Source organism: Hesperophylax consimilis, chromosome 3, assembly GCF_061612785.1.
Source record: "Hesperophylax consimilis isolate HC1 chromosome 3, BYU_Hcon_1.0, whole genome shotgun sequence".
NCBI classification, from domain to species: domain Eukaryota; kingdom Metazoa; phylum Arthropoda; class Insecta; order Trichoptera; family Limnephilidae; genus Hesperophylax; species Hesperophylax consimilis.
In genome coordinates this window covers 21741833-21765115 of record NC_142838.1, presented here as the reverse complement: position 1 = coordinate 21765115, position 23283 = coordinate 21741833, and the positions used below count along the sequence as shown (strand labels likewise).

The 23283-nt window shown below is 36.7% G+C and overlaps 1 protein-coding gene across 5 annotated transcripts in view; it reads right to left on the bottom strand.

Moving 5' to 3' along the window:
- LOC149425125 (low-density lipoprotein receptor-like) overlaps positions 1-23283 on the bottom strand; it is a 398591-nt gene that overhangs the window by 305845 nt on the left and 69463 nt on the right. For 3 of the 5 annotated variants that reach the window (XM_089649339.1, XM_089649331.1, XM_089649378.1), the window contains exon 2: positions 8696-8818. The exons of the other annotated variants lie outside the window; for them this stretch is intronic. In XM_089649339.1, the coding sequence (XP_089505465.1) occupies positions 8696-8818 (123 nt within the window). The remainder of the gene's footprint in view (positions 1-8695; positions 8819-23283) is intronic. 5 annotated transcript variants of the gene reach the window in all.

Genomic DNA, 23283 nt, shown 5'->3' with positions numbered 1-23283 from the left:
ATTGATACTAAATTTGTCGATGTCCAAATTTAGCCTGTTCAAAAGCAAGATTTCTCTCCCCACAGGCATGAAAATTGGCAAGTTAGCCCTGCACGCTAAACGATAGAACAGTCTAAGCTCTCGGTAACGGAGATAACCATCGGGAACATAGAAATAATCGAGCTTTTAAACCATCCAAGTATCAAACTGAACAATGTGTACATCCCTTTTGACCTATAATAATAATAATAATAATAATAATAATAATAATATTTTTTTTATTAATTTCTTACACAATTACAAATTAGGTTTTAATACATATAAGAAATTAGGTTATATAAATAATATAAATAATACCTATAGATGGTGGGAGCTCTTATCAAACTATCCAAGTATCAAACTGAACAATGTGTACATCCCTTTTGGCCTATAGATGGTGGGAGCTCTTATCAAACTATCCAAGTATCAAACTGAACAATGTGTACATCCCTTTTGACCTATAGATGGTGGGAGCTCTTATCAAACCATCCAAGTATCAACCTGAACAATGTGTACATCCCTTTTGACCTATAGATGGTGGGAGCTCTTATCAAACTATCCAAGTATCAAACAGAACAATGTGTACATCCCTTTTGACCTATAGATGGTGGGAGCTCTTATCAAACCATCCAAGTATCAACCTGAACAATGTGTACATCTCTTTTGACCTATAGATGGTGGGAGCTCTTATCAGTAAACTCATATAAAATATTGCAAATTTATTGAAAATCTAATCAAATTATTCGTATTCCTGTTAAAAACTCGACTGCAGGCCTTTAACGAATGAATTGACAGAATTTCTAACAAACTATCAATAAAACAGGAATGTGTTGTTAGGATGTTGAAACACGTATTCGTTAAAATTCTAATATAGTCACAATTCGTCATTATATTTATCAAGATAAGCGCAGCTGCATATATTCTGAATGGGCTAATATTTTATTAGGAAATAAATGGCTTAGCATCACGTTTTTAACAGGATCTTAAGAAATCAGTCATAGTATTTTTTCCGTGTTACCGAAGATTATTATGTAAGATGTGTGTGTGCGATACATTTGTGGTACATTTATTTGTCGCGTTATGTCTGCCGCACGTGGCGCTCTTGGAGGACCTCCGGCGGAAGCACGCAACGTACCGGTGGCTTTTCCTTATGATTCTACTAAATTTAGTACCTACTGCATGACATCAAGTCTTTAACCATTCCTGAATAACGGGATTGCGAAAATCTTTTTCTCAATTATATTTATTTATATCTGATAAAATCTTATAGGTGAACCATTCTAGGGTAATAAAACAACACTACTTTTTTGCAAAAGTAGTATGTTCTGCACCCTTTTTATTAAATAATTTGTTTAACTCCTTTGTACAACAGAACTCTCCATGATAACTTGTATTGTACCTGTTTATATTTTTCGTACTCAAATTATTATTTTATGTGTTATACACTTGTTGAACAACTTACCAAACTTACTTTAGAAATAAATATTCATCGCATTATTTGTTTTAAAAAAATAAGTTTTCGTAAAATAGAATTTCAATCGAATTTTGTAGGTACTTCGGCGCAATATTCAATAGATTGGAGGGATGATAATTTTAAAAAAATATACTTTTTCTTTAATATCAACCCTTGCTAGCTAGATTAATAAGCTTTTACTACTAGATACTTGATAACAAGAATTCTAACCAATTTAATAAATTTATAAAAATTTTAGTCTTATCTATTTTTACCTACCCATTAAAATTTGTAGATTTTTTTAAACATTTGGAACACTTGAAAAATACCAATCAAACAGCAAAGAAATATGAATATTTCAAAGCTCATAGCTTGATGTTACGAACTGAAAGTAGTTGTATTAACCTAGTTCCAGACAAAAAAAATCTGTGCAATTTTCACGACGAAAGAGTTTGATGTTCCAGTGTTTATGCTGATCCAGCACACAGATTTTAATTAAGATAGAGAAACCCACGGTCCTTCGTAACTCTGACTTTGTCACTTTGAATGCTGAGGTTCTGCGGTACAGTTTCCATCAACTAACTGAGACATGAAAAATTTACCGTGAGTTGTTGTTATTTAGACAAGACCAAATCATAATATCTTATTATATCGCTGATTATATAGCGCATCCGAACCTTCTTTTCATTTCGAGTGGAATATCTGCGCTATCATTTTGTGAAGAAGTTCCTACGCAACAATTTAAACTCTTTTACATCAGATTAATTGCTCTGTTACCGCTTCATTTAAGCGCAATGCTTCACGTTGACAGTTGTTAAAGTAAAAATATTTCAGTAGAAAAAAAGTTACATTTATTTATATATCAACATTCCTTGCGGTGGCAGTGCCGTCAGTTTTGCATATTATATTTAATCAAAACAATCTTTTCACATGATCAGGATAAATTTTACGGGCTTTACTTCAATTCTAAAGCGGTAGCTGGTTTCGATTGTGTAATATCTCAAAAATTGCAAACATTAACTGGTGAATAACTTCGTATGCATGATCTCCCTTTCAAAAGATCTTTCCAGACAAACTAAAAATTACTTTTTTGTGTCATTAAATATCTATCGAAATATCTCGAGCACAACGAAATACTTGCGACAATACAATACGATTTGAGACTATCATCTAATACTAAATGTGCTGCTTTCAATTTAATATCGACTATACAGAATCGTATGGACCAATTATGAATTTACGGGAACATTATTTTTTGATCAAAAGAATGCTTTTAACACGGTAGATCGTAACATATTGATAAAAAAACGGAGATATTTGAGTATTATCTCTACTTAAGTTGCAATAAAATCAGTATTAAAGTTCAAGATCAATAAAATCAGTATTACATTTCGTACTTTATCCTAATCCTGACCTATTTTAATCTAAAATAAATTCACATATATTTTAAAAAGAAACCCGTGTTTCCTAACGGCCTAATTTTCTTCACAGCCAGTCATTGCCACCCACCGGTGATTATGGTGGTAGATAGCCCTTGGTGTCACATCGAAAGTAAGAGTTTGGTATGGATGGCTGAGCGTGGATTATGGCAAACTGTACAAACCTATAAATAACCTATATATAGAATAACTACTTATTTTTATTATTCACCGCATCATATCATATTCATATTCTAAAGAAATGACAGCATCAAAGAAAAATCCTTTTAAAAACAAAATTGTTGCCTGCAATATGCGCAATCTTTGTGTGATAGTAAGTTACAATATAAATGTCTCACTAATCATTAATCAATCACACACCCAGCCAGCAAAAATGCTTGGCTTATTAACAAGAAACACAGAATTATTACATCACAAACCTTTCATACGTTCATAAAACTACGGCAGTAAATTTTACATCCTTGCCTTTAGTACTTACAGCCTCTGAAACATTGTAAAAACTCTACGACCGAAGTTTTCCCGTTCTACGAAGGCAAAAAGTTCCCTTGATGATTTCGGAACATCTCCTGCCATCCACTTTCACCCTGATCCACTTAGTGTCATAACGAAATCAACCATTATTTACTACTTTCCAAATCTGTCAGGACCGATTTGCTGAAACTACTCCCTTCCTATTGGCGGAGTAACCCGGCACGGCGTAGAACATGACTACTAGCTCTTTATTGCACCAAGGAATACAAGGAGAATGCCGCGCTTCTTTTAGTCGTGAAGTATGCGACAAACTTTGTCGAGGGGCTCCAATTCAGAAAGAAATATCAGAAAAGTTTCCCCCGCGCGTAATGGAAAGGTGGATGCGACAGCGCCTCCCCATACCTTAGGAAACTCGTTCGTGAAAGTAAATGGAAGCAACTTGATGAATATATTATGCAGGGAAACGACAACCATTCTGAAAGGATTTACAAATGCACCCAATTTATGAAAAGAATGTGAATAACGTCGACAAAATAAACAGTCGTAAAAGAAAAGGGTAGCCAGAAATTTCGAATATTTTCTTTCCGTGCACAAGGGGTATGAAAATGAAGTGAACTAATTTATGGGGGAAGAATAAGAAATATGAGGATTTTAAACAATGCAAAATATATTTTTTTCTCAACCAAAATGTTTGAAAACTAAATCAATTGTTTTTACTTCTCGGAAAATATTTTTAAAATGTGTTAAAAATTTTATAAATCTTTCTACTAGTTTTCTTAGAACCCCGCGGTGCCAGCAGTGACCAATTTCACGTGACATAAATCAATGATGATCTCTCCCTGTTCTTTGAAGATATGACATAAGTCTTCTGATTTTGTGACGCTCGTATCGAATTCTATGTTTTAGCAGCACAGGAAGAATTAAAAATTCATCAATCGGTTACTGTTTTATGATTTAATGCCAGTTTAAGTAAGGAGAGATTCGTTGAAATTAGTCTTGGGAATTCTCTAGGGACAGAAGCATTAACAAGGCCCGGTGAGGTGAATACATTATTAAAGGACAAAGTTTACTTGGATATGGTTGATGTTATGCTAATACCGCACTGCGTGACATTCCAAAGAAGTACTCATTATTTTCTGTTAAAAAATAAAAAATAAAGTATCCGTAGATATTATTTTCACAGAAATTATAATGTTTTCCTTAACAAAAAATATGTATTTAATTTGAAAAACACTTCCCTTCAACTTTATCTGCGTTAATTTATAAAAAATGCAAATTCCCCAAAAGAGTTTGGTTATCCTTTCAAGAACGTGTTGTTTAAATATTCCCCGCGAAAAGTTTGGAGCTCGCGGTAAGTCCGCGATAAATGGAGAGCCCTTTAAAGATTTTCAAGAATATTTGGGATTTTTTAGGATCTCGCCTTAAAAAGATCGAAAGCACGCAACGGGCAGAATCGCCTTATGGCGGGACTGAGTTGTGGCTTCACAAAAAACGGGAAATGGCGGTACTTTCGCGAATACTTTCGCCGCGAAATTTGCCGCCGGCATAACAATATTCCCGAAACTTGTTTACACAAACATATCGAGGGAAAGTTCAAGCAAATCTCCATTGTCTCCCCTCATCGGATCATCGCGGGATTTCTGAGGGCGGCACATGGCGCAACTTTCAAAATTAGATACATCCCTGGAATAATAAGCGGCCGTTGTTTGTACATGGGGTGGGAAATGGGAAATTTGCTTATCTCCTTGTTTACCCGCCCGATCCACACGCCATTTTATCAATAAGCGCCAACAGTTATTTCGGATAATCCAGTAATTAGAGACACAAAGACACTGATTCTGTGGAAGGGTCCAGCATAAAAAATACATGTGAATTAAAATACAAATAGGTTGCCTGCTTTTGAAATAAATAAATGTCTCTAATTTTCATCAAATATCCCTTTCACTCTCATAATAATGAGCAGAGGACAGAGGGCTAAAATTACCCTTTGAAACAGCGGCTTACCGAATTGACACAAATACAACAGTGTGTTTTTTACCGAGTTTCTTTCTAAATATTTTATCTCTAGCTTCCGTCATGTCTTCTTCAATGATTATTTATTTATACGTCGTCGGCAGAAAGAATACCAAAAACTTTTCAAAATCCGACAAATTCTAAGAATACTTCTAGAACGCGCTGGAATCAAACTTAATAGAAAAATGGCAGTATGTTGTTTTTTCATCGATGAAAACTGAATTATATTCGAAATCCTTAATTCTAAAATATTTTTTTAGTGCTTATCACCTATAATTTAAAAAAATATATCGTTTACTTGAAATAAGAAAAAGGCTGATGTAAGCGTAATGAGTAATATTAAGAAAGGTACGCTTAGAATGTTTGAAGTTGTTTGGCGGTCCGTCCTCTCTGCGTACGACGATGGTTAGTTAGTTTTAAAAGTGTTATTGTTAAAACTTTAAAAAATACAATCAGTGTATTTTTTTGCATTATCACTTTATTTATATAACCACTCTTAAAATCACGTTTGAAAATGAAACACGACATGTCTCGTATATTAGATAACCAGGTTAGCAGCCCTTTCGCAGGGGTCTTGTTTACGAAGATGGGAAATCGGAGGTGGGTACTTATACTACCATTAATTTCTAGAAAGACTTAATCGTTCGTATCTGATTTGATAGCATGATCTTTAGCGTGATAGTACTTAGGGGACATGTTAGCTAAGCGCATCAGTGGATCAAGCCTAGCGGATAAAGTAGTGCATGAATTTATTCCATAAGAGTTCCCCGGGGAGTAATAAAGCTCGCTCGTTGTAAATTATACTAGATCTACCTAGCACGTTCCTATCTCTCTGTCGCGCTGCCAGTTCAAATTGCAAATAAAACGCCATTAATAATAAATTATAACCAAAATATCAAGAAGTCATGAATATCTCAAATTCGTAATAGGAACTTCGTGGTAAAAATATTGTTTTGAACTTGCGTATAATTATATCAAACTCAAACTTAAAGCACACCGTTTGCTCCATTCAATCAAATATGCTATAGGCTTTTTAGTGCGTTCAAAATGACCTCCAGTATAAATTCGACTGGTTTAAATCACACTTAAGTCTTTTTATGAAATTGTATGGATACTTTATAAGTAAAAAAGAAATTAACTCATTTTCCGCAAAACAATTAAATAAAAAGTAACATTACGTGACGAATTTAGTCTTGGAACATAAGTAAATGATAAAAATGTAGCAAACATCTTGAACAATGAACTAATCAACTAGCCGCTGCAATTTGTAAGCTTTCTTATCTCGTAATACTTTCTTTATACCACTCGGGCCACTTAGTGCTATATCTGTCACCAACTAGCAAGTCCACATAAATCTCGTTATATCTCTTTAACTATTATAGTTAGACATATAATATAAACAGATTTGTTTATAAAGAGAGTACACCAAGCTTCCTCTTTGCATTAAATTTTTTATCATTTACGCTCTCGTATAATTTTAAATAAGAAATGAGCAACCGCAGACGGTTCACCCGGTCAAGGTTTGATAATTTTCTTTTATACAAAACGAAAAAAAAGTGAAATGACAATAACCTATACAATAGTTTAACTAATTAATTGTGCTTTTTTAAGTTTTAAAACTTTTGCTATGTTTGGGTTCAAAATTTTAATATTTTTAATTGCATTTAAAAATGTCGGTTTAAATCAAAAACTGACAATATATTAAAAAAACCTTGTTAAGTTTTTTGGTAGGTATGTTAAAATCAACGAACCTATTTTAAATTGAATGTCAAGCGAGAATATTTCGATCACCTGAAATTATTTTGTCTAGGCCCCGGGGGTTAAATAGTGTTAGTGGTTTTGGGAATGATTTTTCACTCCGAAATAATAAATGTTTGGTAAAAGGAATTGTGAGACCATTTTCTATCCAATACAATGACTACCTAGATCAATGTCGGATGCAATCTTTCAGGCGAAATATGAGTTCGTTGCGTTACTCCGTAAACCTCCCCTAGTTTCGTTGTCCCCTTGTATGGGACGTACAATGACTGACTTCTCCGAGGGCGTCGGTTTCATTAAGGCTGTATGCATTACACCTGTCCCACCAGGCTATGTGCGTACGTTGGGTGTAATTTAGTACAATATTCTAAGGTTATATTCTCATTATATAATACTGGATGTACGTGTAGTTTGCTGACTTGTTTGCGATGGCTCACATAACTTTGAGAAATTTTCATTAGTGTGAATTGTTCATTAATTTACCCCTTATACTTCATGCAGTAAAACAGACAGTGCAGTTGAGGCGTATCCAATTTTATACCGTATAATGCAATACAAATAGTTGTAATTGATTCGGGATTGTAAAACGGTTTGCAAAACGCTTATAATTTATACCTATAGTTATAATTGCTTGTAGCATGATAATGTCGACTAAAGTATATGATCTGAAAACATTAGTTTTGGATCAAAGACTACCCCTAGGTCCTTGATGGATTTTGCTGGAGACAATATATCTTTTTTTAAACAATATATCTTTTTTAAAACAATAATAAAATTTTTTGGGGTTTCTCGAAGGTGTATATGACATAGTGACAATTATTATTATTGCAAAATAAATAATTTATTTTCATCAGCCCATGATGAAATTGAATTGTCATTTGACACAGCCTTGCCTGTCACAAATCTTCATAAGTTTCAAATAATACGTGGATTTTGTTATCCATCATATCGCTCTCGAGACTTCAGTACAGACATAACGATTTGTGCCAGTATCTCGCTGTTCGATCCGGGGCTGTTGATTAATTAAATTATATATTTGAATAAAAAAATATATCAATGGGTTTCTAATGAATGGTAGTTAGTCATACATAGAATAAAATAAGCTGGATGTAAATAAGGATACGCTCCATGGAGAGGCAAATTAAAAAATAAAGCGATGGATTTTCAATGAAATTTGTTAAATTTTCAAAATAAGAGATGCTTCGTACGGAGTCCAAATAATACAATTCGAATCCAATACACTCCAAAAGTTTACCTCCTACTGATACGCAGATGATAAATAATCATTTACCATACAACGTTTATTAGTAAGGCCTTTTGTGTAAATTATGCAAATAATTAAAATCTGTTTTAAATTAACCTGCTGACAAAAAAAACGAAACACAAACTTAAACCAAAACAGTTCGCGCTCAGTCACGGAGTTCGTATCGCTACTTCAACGGAACCACTTTCATAGTATTTTCAGTGTCTTAATTTGGTGCAGAAATTCTCGGGTGTTTTGAAATGATAAGAGTGACTTGGAGTGGCTGAAAGTGATCGTTACCTTTGCATTCCTCCGGATTCTCGTCCGAGTTATCGCCGCAGTCGTCTTCTCCCTCGCACACCCATGACAGGGGTATACACTTCCCGTTCGCGCACTGAAATTGTCGAGATGAACAAACTGTAGCTGAAAAGAAAAGAGAGATATATTAATTTTTCATTCAAATACGCAATAAAATCTATACAATTTAATATATAATATTTGGACCGGTACTTTTTGGATTCCCGTTTTGCAACTAATACCTAAATGTCAAAATCTGGTGTTTTGAATTTACCAATAAAAAATAAGAACATAATATATTTAGAATATAACTTATATTTGTACGGGGACTTTTCGAATTTTTTAAGAACATAACTAAAATATAAGTTTAAAAAACTGGTGTTTTTAATTCCGTGGGTAGGTAATACGTTTGATCTTATAGCCTTTGTGATGGACTCGCCCTGGGATAAATTTTTATTTGAAGTTTAATTATGGTGGGAAAGAAATTTTCAGTTGGTCTCACGACATAGGAGATTACCAGATGTTGGACAACTGATTTTAAAACAAGTGTTTAGATTTATTAGGGTAGAGAAAAAAAAAAAAGGAACATGCACTGTATCGGCAGAGACCTCCGTGATGGTGGTTGATAATAGTAAGCCGAGCTAAAATGCTGGTGGGCCAACACGCCACTGGACTGGGGGTAGTCAAGTTTCATCCTTTGAACAAAGAATTAGACTTTACTGGAGAAGTAACAATTTATTGGTTTTGAAACGATTTAAAATTAATGTGACAGGTTCTAGGGCCATAATTGATGTGTTCCTTTAGTGCATTTCTGTCTTTTGAAAACAAAAAGCATTCAGAATTCAAAAGAACATAAATTAGAAATCGCATATGGTGATTTGGGGGGTTGGTTTGAGAAGGGGGAGTCTGGATTTGAAAGCGCGGGGAGACGGTCAAGGCAGTCAGCGTTGAAGGTCGGAAGAAGCAAGTCGATAGTCGTGGTTAAGGAGCGCGGGCGGGTAGTCAGTTTTTGGGAGTCTGGATTTGAAAGCGCGGGGAGACGGTCGGGACAGTTAGCGTTGAAGATCGGAAGGAGGAAGTCGATAGTCGTGGTTAATGAGACGGTCGAGACAGTTAGCGTTGAAGATCGGAAGGAGGAAGTCGATAGTCGTGGTTAATGAGAAGGTCGGGACAGTTAGCGTTGAAGATCGGAAGGAGGAAGTCGATAGTCGTGGTTAGAAAAAGCGGTTCAAGACAGTTAGCGTTGAAGGTCGGAAGAAGCAAGTCGATAGTCGTGGTTAATGAGCCCGGGCGGGGAGACGGTCAGCGTTGAAGAACGGGGGAAGGAAGTCGATAGTCGGTGGTTAGAAAAAGCGGTTCAAGATAGCCAGTTTGAAAACTTTGGGAGGCGGGAAATAAAGTCAAGGGGGTCAGAGTTTCAAGGTCTGGGAGACGGTCAGGAATAATCAGGATCGGTCAGCGTTTTAAGATAGTCGAGTTAGTAAAACTAGGAAGCGCGTCAACAAGAATTAATCGTCGGGACGCGAACACGGCTAAAATCATTTAGTGTAGAAGGTGCGGTTTTCTAACAGCATGAGTTTTCTGCATGTGACTGTGTTTGTTTTTTTTAATTATTTGGATTGTTGACACTAAGATGTATCGGTAAGTCTATTATAATCTAATTATTAACACTTATTTCCTTAATGTAAACCGAATAATCCAATTGTATTTTGAAGTAAGGGTATTTAACTTGAGCACTATAGGTCCGGACCTGTTAGCAAGGGAGGCCATAAATCACCTAATGCATTGAAGTGACCGGGTCTTGGCGATTACAAAAGGACTAAGAGCGGTTACCCTGAAGCCGCTTAAGATCATTCAACAATAGACATTGTTTATGAGCTAGACAATTTTGTTTTCTGCAATTTAAGATGATTTAATAATTCTCCAGTAATAATATTTAACGATTAGGTTATACGGAATTCATAAAATATATTTAATTAAATATAACTTATTCAAACATCACTCTTTTCATTCATTTTTGAATCGGGATAACGCAGCGGGTTACAGCTAGCCGCCGGGAGAATTCATCTGTCTGGCATTCCTATTCTATGAAGTGAGATTTTCATTTTTCATAAGTTTGACGGGGACGGAGTGTACGAATTTTCCGTAGGCTGTCCTATCTTACCAAAGCGACAAAAGCGAAGGGAACGAAATTTGTAATTTGGCTTGCCTAATAGGGACTCTTGTGTTAGCAAAGTCGATAACCCTGGATACCGATATAACGTCTATTTTAGTATAGCAGCGCCGGCTTTTTCCCCTGCTATTGGTGTGGTTGAGTTATTCCCGTACAAGCACCGGTTTCTGTCGAAGGTGTTGGCGGACCAGCCTTAGATAGTCACCTGGAATAGACCCCTGTTTCGAGTATTTTCAGCTGGTGAGAGGACGCTTTCACTGAGTTCAGATCGAAGGGAACGAAAATTGCTAATGGGCTTTCCTACTTGAGTTAGCTGGTAGACGAAGGAACAAAGCGGATAAGGGCTATGCTATTCTTGGCTGGCGTGTGAAGAGGATTTTCTCGCTGACAGAACGAAGGGATCGTGACTAATATGAAGTTGTTTCGGCGCTTTCTGACGTCCTTCCTGTCAAATTCAATAAGTATTTACCCCACTATAGGAGGAGAAGTCATCCAGAATTAGGTTGGAAATTGACTCCGACTGAAACCGTTTGAGCTGACGGAGATCGGATGATTTCAGATTCACGACCTGATGATTCCAGTATCCCTGATCCTTAGCGCCGGAAGTCGAGGATATCAATTTCTACCATTCTTTGATATTTGAAGCGAACGGAGGGTAACAAACGATAGAGCGAGTGACCATGACTTTGAAGTGGGGTAAAATCTCCCGTCTAGGAAACATTCGTTATGTCGGATGGACGCCCTCATCCAAATTAAATATTGACATGACTATTTTGAGTGTGGACGAAAGACTTGAAGTATGTTCTGTATTGTACATATGATAAATATGTGTCATTACCTCTACTGGAACGAGAAGCTGTATAGACTGGAGCCAGGAGCTATTTGGAGTAGCGTGACTGCAGAGGCGAAGTCGAACAAACTGAAGCTGAATTCATCATTATCCTTACGAGCGTAAACCAGAGGGGTGTTCACGGGACTCCCGAACTCCTGACGTTGCTGATGCAAACCACTTCAGTATATGTTTATGTTTGAGGTTAGTAGAGTGGACTCCTAATTTTCGGCATGCTGGCGAAGCTCAACTCATCATCGATTTGGGGGAGGTTGACGCGACCTAAACCTCGCGCTACCCACGTGGCCCAAATGGTTCCTGACACCAGGCTATCATGCCACCGGACCGGAGCAGCCCCTTGTACCTAACGGTATAAGATGAATCTTCATCATTCATCATCAACATCAACATCAACAGCTACCACCAAGGACCCACATTCCACCTTCATCACCCTCCGGCAGGAGGCAAAACATGTCATTATCTCATCTGTCGCTGAGCGATATTCAATTCATTTCTGGAGGTGTTGGGATTGGACCATCAACTTGGCTGCTCTCGAGCTGGTCACGTTGATGGGTGGGATTTGGACGGAGACCAATCGAAAGCAACACATGTTTTGTCTCTAGCTATTCCCGAAAATACCTACTCATAGAAATAACTCACAAAACTAACAATCCATAGTCAAATCATTAACTTAGAATCTTGTGCATCTTGAATTGAATTGTCTATAGTGAATTTTATGTACTTAATTTGTAATTAATTGTCTCATTATATTAGCACATTATCAACTGCAGCAACCGGAAACGTTTGGGCGAGCAAACAAGGTAGGAAAAGGTAGTTAAAATCGGGGTAGTCGGTCATTGTCTTATTTTCAAACCATACAGAATGTAACACGCCTCATCTAAAAAGAACCAAAGTTACCACAACCAATTAAAAGGATCCTTCAATGAATTAATCCCTGTCGAAACAAAAAATTGACACAACGTGACATATTAATTCGTTAAGATTGAAGGGTTGATAAACCGCGAGAAGAGCCAAATCAAACGAGCAAAATATTAATCCGTTAACGAGAACATAAGGGGGGACGGGAAAACATTACAGTGGTGCCGTGACCAGGAGGTGGGGTTTTAAAATGTTTTACATTCTGTTTGGTTCAAGACAATGAAAAAAAATATATAAAAAAAGCCAGGGCTAACAGTTCAGTATTTTAAATACAAAACTGCGGAAGGTAGTGAATTTCTACAATAATAGTTGAGCTATACGTGAATTTATCAGTAGGGTAAAAATCAGTTTATTTAAATTCCAAATAAAAATATACGAACGAAATTTTATGATGTTATCCAACCTCCGATAGGACACAGTGAGTAAAGGTATTACATTGTGGAGGGAGAAAATAGTCCCTTCAGTAGTAGACCTAACACCAGCGCATTAGTTTATTTGCTTTAAATGCTAAATATCCGTGAATTTATCAGTCGGGAATAAATTAGATTATTTAAATTTTAAATAAAATTGTAAAACAAAATTTTGTATTGTCATCCAACCTCCGATAAGACATAGTTATTAAAGGTATTACATTGTGGAGGGAGAAAATAGTTCCTTCAGTAGTAGACCTAAACCAGCGCATTAGTTTATTTGCTTTAAATGCAAATTATCCGAAATAAAAATATCTGTGAATTATAAGCAGAGAATAAATTAGTTTATTTAAATTTTAAATAAAATTGTATCCGTAATAAAAATATCCGTGAATTTATCAGTAGGGAATAAATTAGATTATTTAAATTTTAAATAAAATTGTAAAACAAAATTTTGTATTGTCATCCAACCTCCGATAAGACATAGTTATTAAAGGTATTACATTGTGGAGGGAGAAAATAGTTTCTTCAAGTAGTAGACACAAACCCAGTTCATTCTAGAGGCTGATGTCCAACCTCCGATAAGGACTGAATTAACAGATAAAACCTTTTTTTATGTTTCCTTATTCATTGAAATTATTTATTAAATGCATTTAGTATTTTTTCGACCACCATGCTAGGCACATACCCGTGTTACTTTGGGGGTAGAAAACCAGGGACAACAAAAAAAAATCACTTATGATAACAGTTTTTTTTTGAAGTTCAACTTTGAAGGGAGAGTGCAATTTAAACAAAACATTTTAAAGTCAATAATACGTACGGTGAGAAAGTTAAGGCGGTTGTAAAATCTAAACAAAGATGTATTGTACTACTAGACCGGAGCCTCTTCCCGGGGGGGACAAAACCAAATAATAGCTTATTACGTCACTTATTATGAACTTGACCATTTATAAGTGGGTCGACGGAACAGATTTATATTATCTTGAAATGTTAGAAAAAATTCAGTGAACAATAAAAGTTGCGTATTATGAATAAAGGGTTCGTGAAAAAAAAAAATGTATACATATAAACATATTTATACCTAGGGTTTCCCTGATAATTTTCAGACTCCCCATCGAATCAACATTAATTACCTCGGTAGTGTCATCAACATTACTAAACCTTTCCCTGTCCCGATTTTCGACCAACGATTAAACTTCATAATTGGAGAATTAGATAGTTTCGCTGTAATAATATCACACAAATATTAGCAAGCAGAAATGGTTTTTTTTCCTGCGCTATCGCGTGGACGAAGACGCCAGCGTGAACTGAGCGGATCAGCGCGGCATACTGAAAGCTTCACTCTTTCGCGGTTTTATGCAATGAAAAAGGGAATGACAGACAGGGTGAGAAGGCATGAGTGACTCTGGGATGAAAAGAGCGTAATTCGCTGTTGGAGGCGTCTAGCTGAAGGTGACCTGCGAGGTTCCTGCAAGGTTATGTGGAAGAGATGTTCGCGCGATATTCCGTAGGAATAAACCCGTTAAAGTTCTATCAAATACTCCAATGGCGTCGACCTGGAACCTGATGTAAGCCAACGCAATCTTGGCTTAATTACAACAGATTCTAAGAGGTGAAGTGTAGGTCTGACAGCACGTGGAAGGAGGGCTTCATCAGACGAAACTTACATGACACATTTTCGCGTAAGCATCGTGATATGGGATGCAATTACTTTCCCCATTTAGAGACAGTAAAGTAGGTTCACAGAAGTGAATACGCTGGAACAGTATCTGGAAGTGTTGGGAAGTCTCAATTCGTTTTCCTTCAGGCGTGGTGGGTTCTGGTAGGTCACGGTACCTTTGAGAAGTGGGTCGCCAGCTATTAGAGTATAGCCTAAGACACGCTGAGGTCAATGTTTGAGTTCTGATCACCATTCACCGTTATTGTTTGGCTAATGTAAGACAGCGTAGTTTGAAAGAGATTTCATTTGTATAGTTTACCCCTTTTCCCTTCCCCTCCCCCTCCACACTTCTTTTTCCTATAATACGACATAGTTGTTCAACAAAACTCTTATCAAAATATTAGTAGCTACTACAATATTAGGTTCCTTGAGTTAGCTTTTCACGAAAACGGCGCTATATAAATTATTCAATAATAATAATTATTATTATCAGGCATCCTGTATGGAGGAATAGGAAATAAGGCACACGGTTTTACGAGAAATAATTTATCAATTAAATTGGTAAAGAGATTATCCACTCAAATTAGACGGAACTGAATTACCGCAAAACATATAGGTACACTAATAGATTGTTCATATAGAAGGAGTCCTATTCACATGAATTAAAAAAAATCTAAACAAATTACCCGACGCTTAAAAATGCGAAATAACTCTCAAGATCTCGGTTACTGTATGCTCAGTCATAAAACAATTAACAACGGCAGGAACACACAAAAAGTTAACAAAAGGGCCCCATAACGGACCTACCAGAGGTTTAACTGATAGCGTGCGGCCAAGAAAAAAAAAAAAAAATAAGAACGTCAAGTGAGACAGGGGCGGATTGGGAAATCTTTCGTAGAAAAAAAGATAAATATATATAAAAAAATAAATAAAATAAAAAGTAAAAGGGATTAGGAATTTTAACAATTTTAGCAACAAGAACAGGGTAGTGGGGAGCAAGTGAAACCTAGGAAGGTTTGGAAAAAAAAAAAAGTATTATTGGCGAGTTCAAACGTGTTCTGCTGCTAAGTTGATGGAACAATAATAGCTGACAATAGCTTATCTCCGTATCTACTCCCACTATCATTTTTCCAGAAGGGAGCTGTGATGGACTCGCCCTGGGATAAATTTTTATTTGAAGTTTAATTATGGTGGGAAAGAAATTTTCAGTTGGTCTCACGACATAGGAGATTACCAGATGTTGGACAACTGATTTTAAAACAAGTGTTTAGATTTATTAGGGTAGAGAAAAAAAAAAAAGGAACATGCACTGTATCGGCAGAGACCTCCGTGATGGTGGTTGATAATAGTAAGCCGAGCTAAAATGCTGGTGGGCCAACACGCCACTGGACTGGGGGTAGTCAAGTTTCATCCTTTGAACAAAGAATTAGACTTTACTGGAGAAGTAACAATTTATTGGTTTTGAAACGATTTAAAATTAATGTGACAGGTTCTAGGGCCATAATTGATGTGTTCCTTTAGTGCATTTCTGTCTTTTGAAAACAAAAAGCATTCAGAATTCAAAAGAACATAAATTAGAAATCGCATATGGTGATTTGGGGGGTTGGTTTGAGAAGGGGGAGTCTGGATTTGAAAGCGCGGGGAGACGGTCAAGGCAGTCAGCGTTGAAGGTCGGAAGAAGCAAGTCGATAGTCGTGGTTAAGGAGCGCGGGCGGGTAGTCAGTTTTTGGGAGTCTGGATTTGAAAGCGCGGGGAGACGGTCGGGACAGTTAGCGTTGAAGATCGGAAGGAGGAAGTCGATAGTCGTGGTTAATGAGACGGTCGAGACAGTTAGCGTTGAAGATCGGAAGGAGGAAGTCGATAGTCGTGGTTAATGAGAAGGTCGGGACAGTTAGCGTTGAAGATCGGAAGGAGGAAGTCGATAGTCGTGGTTAGAAAAAGCGGTTCAAGACAGTTAGCGTTGAAGGTCGGAAGAAGCAAGTCGATAGTCGTGGTTAATGAGCCCGGGCGGGGAGACGGTCAGCGTTGAAGAACGGGGGAAGGAAGTCGATAGTCGGTGGTTAGAAAAAGCGGTTCAAGATAGCCAGTTTGAAAACTTTGGGAGGCGGGAAATAAAGTCAAGGGGGTCAGAGTTTCAAGGTCTGGGAGACGGTCAGGAATAATCAGGATCGGTCAGCGTTTTAAGATAGTCGAGTTAGTAAAACTAGGAAGCGCGTCAACAAGAATTAATCGTCGGGACGCGAACACGGCTAAAATCATTTAGTTTAGAAGGTGCGGTTTTCTAACAGCATGAGTTTTCTGCATGTGACTGTGTTTGTTTTTTTTAATTATTTGGATTGTTGACACTAAGATGTATCGGTAAGTCTATTATAATCTAATTATTAACACTTATTTCCTTAATGTAAACCGAATAATCCAATTGTATTTTGAAGTAAGGGTATTTAACTTGAGCACTATAGGTCCGGACCTGTTAGCAAGGGAGGCCATAAATCACCTAATGCATTGAAGTGACCGGGTCTTGGCGATTACAAAAGGACTAAGAGCGGTTACCCTGAAGCCGCTTAAGATCATTCAACAATAGACATTGTTTATGAGCTAGACAATTTTGTTTTCTGCAATTTAAGATGATTTAATAATTCTCCAGTAATAATATTTAACGATTAGGTTATACGGAATTCATAAAATATATTTAATTAAATATAACTTATTCAAACATCACTCTTTTCATTCATTTTTGAATCGGGATAACGCAGCGGGTTACAGCTAGCCGCCGGGAGAATTCATCTGTCTGGCATTCCTATTCTATGAAGTGAGATTTTCATTTTTCATAAGTTTGACGGGGACGGAGTGTACGAATTTTCCGTAGGCTGTCCTATCTTACCAAAGCGACAAAAGCGAAGGGAACGAAATTTGTAATTTGGCTTGCCTAATAGGGACTCTTGTGTTAGCAAAGTCGATAACCCTGGATACCGATATAACGTCTATTTTAGTATAGCAGCGCCGGCTTTTTCCCCTGCTATTGGTGTGGTTGAGTTATTCCCGTACAAGCACCGGTTTCTGTCGAAGGTGTTGGCGGACCAGCCTTAGATAGTCACCTGGAATAGACCCCTGTTTCGAGTATTTTCAGCTGGTGAGAGGACGCTTTCACTGAGTTCAGATCGAAGGGAACGAAAATTGCTAATGGGCTTTCCTACTTGAGTTAGCTGGTAGACGAAGGAACAAAGCGGATAAGGGCTATGCTATTCTTGGCTGGCGTGTGAGGAGGATTTTCTCGCTGACAGAACGAAGGGATCGTGACTAATATGAAGTTGTTTCGGCGCTTTCTGACGTCCTTCCTGTCAAATTCAATAAGTATTTACCCCACTATAGGAGGAGAAGTCATCCAGAATTAGGTTGGAAATTGACTCCGACTGAAACCGTTTGAGCTGACGGAGATCGGATGATTTCAGATTCACGACCTGATGATTCCAGTATCCCTGATCCTTAGCGCCGGAAGTCGAGGATATCAATTTCTACCATTCTTTGATATTTGAAGCGAACGGAGGGTAACAAACGATAGAGCGAGTGACCATGACTTTGAAGTGGGGTAAAATCTCCCGTCTAGGAAACATTCGTTATGTCGGATGGACGCCCTCATCCAAATTAAATATTGACATGACTATTTTGAGTGTGGACGAAAGACTTGAAGTATGTTCTGTATTGTACATATGATAAATATGTGTCATTACCTCTACTGGAACGAGAAGCTGTATAGACTGGAGCCAGGAGCTATTTGGAGTAGCGTGACTGCAGAGGCGAAGTCGAACAAACTGAAGCTGAATTCATCATTATCCTTACGAGCGTAAACCAGAGGGGTGTTCACGGGACTCCCGAACTCCTGACGTTGCTGATGCAAACCACTTCAGTATATGTTTATGTTTGAGGTTAGTAGAGTGGACTCCTAATTTTCGGCATGCTGGCGAAGCTCAACTCATCATCGATTTGGGGGAGGTTGACGCGACCTAAACCTCGCGCTACCCACGTGGCCCAAATGGTTCCTGACACCAGGCTATCATGCCACCGGACCGGAGCAGCCCCTTGTACCTAACGGTATAAGATGAATCTTCATCATTCATCATCAACATCAACATCAACAGCTACCACCAAGGACCCACATTCCACCTTCATCACCCTCCGGCAGGAGGCAAAACATGTCATTATCTCATCTGTCGCTGAGCGATATTCAATTCATTTCTGGAGGTGTTGGGATTGGACCATCAACTTGGCTGCTCTCGAGCTGGTCACGTTGATGGGTGGGATTTGGACGGAGACCAATCGAAAGCAACACATGTTTTGTCTCTAGCTATTCCCGAAAATACCTACTCATAGAAATAACTCACAAAACTAACAATCCATAGTCAAATCATTAACTTAGAATCTTGTGCATCTTGAATTGAATTGTCTATAGTGAATTTTATGTACTTAATTTGTAATTAATTGTCTCATTATATTAGCACATTATCAACTGCAGCAACCGGAAACGTTTGGGCGAGCAAACAAGGTAGGAAAAGGTAGTTAAAATCGGGGTAGTCGGTCATTGTCTTATTTTCAAACCATACAGAATGTAACACGCCTCATCTAAAAAGAACCAAAGTTACCACAACCAATTAAAAGGATCCTTCAATGAATTAATCCCTGTCGAAACAAAAAATTGACACAACGTGACATATTAATTCGTTAAGATTGAAGGGTTGATAAACCGCGAGAAGAGCCAAATCAAACGAGCAAAATATTAATCCGTTAACGAGAACATAAGGGGGGACGGGAAAACATTACACCTTGAAAGAACACACAGCGTGCTACATCACTAACATGGTTATATACATTAAAATTGTAATACCCATATGAAAAATGTTATTTTTTTTTATATATCCACGTAGTTCTTAATATAACATGAAATACGGAAACTTCAAAGCACATTATCTTATTTTGGAATACATACGGCAACGTATTAAGCGGGGATACGATTTATCAATGACAGCTTTTATGTTATTATCAATAAGATTGACATATACCTATTTATTTACACAGTATCAAGTTAGGATTTATTAATGAATATGAAAAAGCTGAAAAACTGGCGACACATTCAAATGTGACTAAAGAAAATTAATAAAGACCACGGAGAGAATAGCACGTTTATAAGAACTGCACTAACCCTATTATGTTCGCCTTGTATTTACCTGTAATGTACCTATATACGTTTAAGCATAATTGTTTGTGTTTTTATTTCGAAAGTTTCACCCAAAAATAAATTTGAATAGTAAGAAAGTATATTATTTATTGAGCAAGGAAAACGTGAACTATCACATACCCGGGTATCTTATAAACGTGCGTTGACTCTACATTATGTTACGTAAAACGAATGGTCTTTAATATCTACTAGAAACCAATTTCTGAAAACATTATATTCAAAATATAATAGAGGGCTGAAATAATACCCCTACATGGTCATAAATAACAAAGACAAAGAAAACGTAAGGAAAAAAAGTGAAGGTTGTTTTCGCTCCTTTGCTGGTAAAAAATAACTTTGACCACGCCTTTTATACTAAGATCCTTTGAAGAATTGTATATCCGTGTAAATTCAAAAGGAAAAAGTTTTTTTTATTGCGGAATGTCACGTATTTTTTAATTTCGTCTGGGCTATGAGGCAGCAAATCGCTCAGAAAGAACTTGCTAATGTAAAACGTTTTCATGAATTTCATTTAAGCATGGTTCTAACCTACAAACACATTAAAGGGGATATCTATATATTGTTTCTTCACGGTTGTTTATTCAAATGTGCTTTTATAATTGGCGTAATAATTCTAACAAGAAAGTTTTTGCAGCCACCACAGCAAAGTATTTTTCGAGCAATTTATTCAGATTTTTTTTATCTAAAACATTTTTATGTTTTACTATATCACCAATGTCTTAAAATGGATTCAACACTGGATTTTGAACGTCGTTAAAATATCAAATTGTTTTTTTTTCTAACTTAGCTACTAAAGCCTTTTTTATGATAACAAAAACTTTTAGTAAATCATTAAATGTTTTTTGAATAGCAAATCTCGTTTGCAAGAATGTTTTGCATCTGAAGGTTATACGCAGTAGTGCCAACACCTCGGAAAAAAGTATGTATCCTAAAAAAATAAGCAAACGATAAAAAATAGTAATAAAATACCAGGGCCGACATGTTTTTTCTTGAATTTCTTTATGAGTCAACCCAATAAATGATTACGTCATTATTATATTAATCACTTTCATAAAATATTATTATATTCTGAAATTTCATAGGACAACACAAACTTTTATAGTTTCCATTTTGATGCCGAGATGGAACATTATAAGATAAATCACAGTCACTTTGTGTACATTGTTTTGTTTTGATCACCCAGAGTAATTGATAACGCTGTGAGATTGTTCCATTCCCTCCATTGTTATTTTCAATGTCCAACTCAGCTGTTGCTTCTTTCTTTCTATCTCCTGTTGTATTCATCTATTAATGATTATCGAGTTTGTGTCTTATCCTCATAAAACAATATGCGTATTAGGTACTGGTATTTTCACGAACTTAGTATTTCTATACAAAGCTCTAAATGATGTATTTGATAGTTCACAATTACTTGCATTCGGTAAGCTTTCGGATTTCACTACGTAATACTAGAAATCGGGATTTATTTCAGTGCAGATATTCGTGGAATAACAACAGCATTCCTCGTTACCCAGAATATTAATAAAAGGAAATTATTATACCGAGTCAGTGGACATCTTCACTTTTTCACCAAACAAACAATACGAGAGATAGTTACTGAAGCAGTTCAGTTATGTGTAATAATTATTAATATTCATATGTAAAAACCTATAAAGAGGGTGTTAATAAATAAAGTTATCCACAATAAATGATTAATTTTCAACCTCAATTAATTATATAACCTACCTGCTATCGTCGAAAATCTAAAAGCTTAAGCGTTTTAATTTTAGAAAATTTAACAAACTAAATTTGAAACAAAAGTCAATGGTTACTCTGAGTTTTGCTGTCAAAAGAATAATTATTGAACTCTTGTTTTATTCTGGATTTCTATAATTCCACCCGTGTATGAAAACAAAAATATTTTCACAAATATAATTCATACATGTTATTTCGTTACACTCTTTTTTTATTTTCATAAAATACCAGTACCTACACGATTTTAGATTGAGCATATTATATATGTGAGTACCTACATACCTCCTTAAAATATTAAAATAGATCTGAAACTTTCCGACACTCGCAATAGTAAATATAGGGTGTCATTGATTTTAATAAGATGCCTTACGACATAAACACAATGATTAAAACATACAGCAAATTTATTGAGATTGACAGTCGTCAATGCTCCGTTGTTACAAGCAATGCGACCAATACCAAGTAGGTTCACAATGATGTTTAATCAGTAACTAATCATCAGTGAACACAGCCGATTGATATTGAACGCGTAATATGAATGGACTTCCCGGTACAAAATGATATCAAAATGCCTTAGAATATTTAATTTAATCAGACTACAGTAACAGTAAATATCGGGTATTTCTACGAATAAATTTTAAAATGAGATACTCGTTAATATTAATATATAATCTTGATATGAATAAAAATGATTTTTTTATTCATATCAAGATTATTTTACAACGTATACCCTGGGTAATTAAACTATGGCATCATATGGCCTTCCATTAATATGCTTGGACCTTCCATTGATATGCTTGGTGTAACTATAAGTGACCAGCTCAGGTACGGGGGCTCCATCGAAGCCAGAGTAAAGTTGGCCTCTCAGAAGCTGGGCGTACTGTACAGGGCCCGCAGATACTTTAATAGTACACAACTGCTCACCCTGTACAAATCGCAAGTGCGCCCTACTGTCGAATTTGGCAGCCATCTCTGGTCTGGAGCCCCAAAATACCTGAAAAAAACCCTTGACTCTGTGCAGAAACGGGCGGTCCGTTTGATAGATTCCCCAATCTTAACAAACGGACTGCAATCTTTAGAGCACAGGCGTCAGGTAGGTATGCTGTCCTTGTTCTATCGGTATTACAATGGAAGATGCTCTGAGGAACTAGCGTCATTGATCCCTTCGGCACCGGTGCGTAGTCGGGATACACACCAAACGCGCGCCCAACATTTGTACACAGTTGACACTTGTCACATGAGAACGGGTCGCTTCTACGATTCGTTCTTAAGTTCAACAGCTCGGCTGTGGAACGAACTGCCGGCCTCTGTGTTTCCTCCCTCCTACAACATGGGACTCTTCAAGACCCATGTTCACTCCTTCCTCTCCACAAAAAGACCCTCCACACAGCATCCCCAAAGATGACATAGGCCCTGAGGGAAATTATTTTCTTCAGGGCCTCCTGTGTGGAGTAAATATAAAAAAAATAAAAAATAAATTATCAGACCAGTAAATTTTCGATCTAAAGCTGTTGGATGCTATAGCCGAATTAACACATCGTCAGTTTCTTGTAAACTACCAACGTTAAGCATTACTTTGTGACGAAAAACACAAAATTTATGTCATTATTCTACAA